This window comes from Colletotrichum tamarilloi (assembly GCF_030869305.1).
Source record: "Colletotrichum tamarilloi strain Tom-12 chromosome Unknown Scaffold_418.1, whole genome shotgun sequence".
Taxonomy (NCBI): domain Eukaryota; kingdom Fungi; phylum Ascomycota; class Sordariomycetes; order Glomerellales; family Glomerellaceae; genus Colletotrichum; species Colletotrichum tamarilloi.
The window spans coordinates 1-1,844 of record NW_026849799.1 but is presented as its reverse complement, the minus strand read 5'-3'; the positions used below and the strand labels follow the sequence as shown (position 1 = coordinate 1,844).

The 1,844-nt window shown below is 49.5% G+C and overlaps 2 protein-coding genes across 2 annotated transcripts; both read right to left on the bottom strand.

Moving 5' to 3' along the window:
- Positions 1-865: 865 nt before the first annotated feature.
- On the bottom strand, positions 866-1,015 carry CTAM01_17218 (uncharacterized protein; the record flags this gene model as incomplete). The annotated part of the gene is made up of 1 exon (XM_060533206.1): positions 866-1,015. The coding sequence occupies one exon, from the start codon at positions 1,013-1,015 to the stop codon at positions 866-868; it is 150 nt and encodes a 49-aa protein (XP_060372217.1).
- Positions 1,016-1,227: 212 nt separating this feature from the next.
- On the bottom strand, positions 1,228-1,549 carry CTAM01_17217 (uncharacterized protein; the record flags this gene model as incomplete). Its single annotated transcript, XM_060533205.1, has 2 exons — positions 1,228-1,474; positions 1,524-1,549. The coding sequence occupies 2 exons, from the start codon at positions 1,547-1,549 to the stop codon at positions 1,228-1,230; spliced, it is 273 nt and encodes a 90-aa protein (XP_060372216.1).
- Between the last annotated feature and the right edge of the window lie 295 nt (positions 1,550-1,844).

The following is a 1,844-nucleotide window of genomic DNA, read 5'->3' as shown; positions in this document are numbered from 1 at the left end:
AAGAGCAGGAGTTTTGGTATGGACGTCAAAAGAAGGACCCAAGCGCCAGTACAGAACTCAATTATTACACTTCAAGTTACGGGTGTGGGGAGCAGGTGGTCGGCGAGCGTAATCCACGATTCCCTCGTTGGATACGAATGTGTAGAAGGGCCATTAGCAACGGTCCAGATCACCTACCAAAACACCCCTTTCGCCGTCGATATCTCAAGAGGGATTGATGTAGTCAGACACGTCAAGACAAGCCAGGCTGCCTCGTGGGGAAGCTCGCTCTCATGGGAATCCATACCCTGGATGCCTTCGGCGGGACGGCCCACTGCAGCGTATGAGTCTGGCAAGGCATTGTGGTATCAACTATAATATATCGCGCGATGGTTCTTGAGTCTACACTTTTAAGCATTGCATATTTTGGCGTATATACTGCACAGAACATGGCTATTCACATCAATCATCCTCCTAATACAACTCTGTGGAGGCGAAATCGCGCTGAAACGTGGCTCGCGTGATACTCATTATGCGAGGATTTTAGGGTCGTCGACAGAATTGAGGGGAACTTCCAACCCTACCTCCGCCATTCAGCAACTCAATGGACCGTGGAGAGACGAAGTCGACATGATTCGGAGTTCGAGTTCAGACATTCTGGTTTGCTGTCGCGGAGAGCAGAGGGGTGTTTTCCACGATTCACTCCCATCGTTTATCTGTACTCCTCTTTGCACGAGGTCTCGGCTGAGAAATGAAGACCCTACGATCGCTCCTGCCTCTCCAGAGATCAGGCCTGTGGTGACTAGACATCCTAAGTCTTTCGTATTGTTGCATGATGGAATGTCAGTCGACTCTAGGTTTGACCGAAAGGCACCATCAGCTACTTTCATACGGCCGCACCGGCGTATCGAGGCAATGTGGCGTCTAGAAACGGCCGGGTTTCCTGGGCGGTCGCACTCAAGGCCACACGTTGCAAACACCTGCGCATGATTTGAGATCCCAGTTTGAACTTCTCTGCGATCCATTCCCCCACCATGTTGCGATAGATCGCAACCCGACTACCATGACAACTCCTATCTGTGACAGACAGCAACGGGCGCTCTACAGGATGCTTCCATACCCAGCCATAGAAGTTCCTGATGCAATAAACGCTCGTAACGAAAGATTGAACTGTAGTGAGTACCACACGAGACCGGTTGCGTACGGCTCTCAGCCTTTCTAAGCTCTGGCTCGAGAGCTTGCCCTCAGCTAAGGCCTTGAAAGACCTTGCGCTTTTGTGTAACTCTGTATCAACTTCAGCATGACCTTTTCAAGCGCCACGACTTGATGGACGAGTCGGACCATCAAAGCAGGATCGGAACCCGGGCTGAAGCGCTCGAAAAGAAGAAAGCCGACGCTGCGATTCAGACTCCATGAGAGACCCCTCGCGGATAGGCTAGAGAGCAACAGTAGATAGTCTTTCTGCCACTTCTCCGGATCGCTCTCTCCTTCGAAACTAAAAAACGTTAGCGAGCTCCTCCGAGAAACTATAGGTGCCGTCTTACACTACTTTATTCCTGTTCGATTTCATCTTTTGTAGCGTTCTTGCTGGCTCAAAAAAGATCGCGTACCAAGTCGCGATAGCGAGAATGAAGAAGAAGATTGATGTTGCTGTTTTTGGGATGACCAAAAGCAGCGTGACACCCACCGACGGAAGTTTGACTGCGAATATTCTGATGACGTTGATCAATGCATCGACTTTCGTGATTCAATTTGTAGAATCGATTTCGTTCTCAGATCGGATTTCAAAGACAAACTTTTGTAACACTGGCTTGAGTTGGCAAATGAGCCCTTCTTGAAAGTCGTCTATAAACTGTAACAGCATC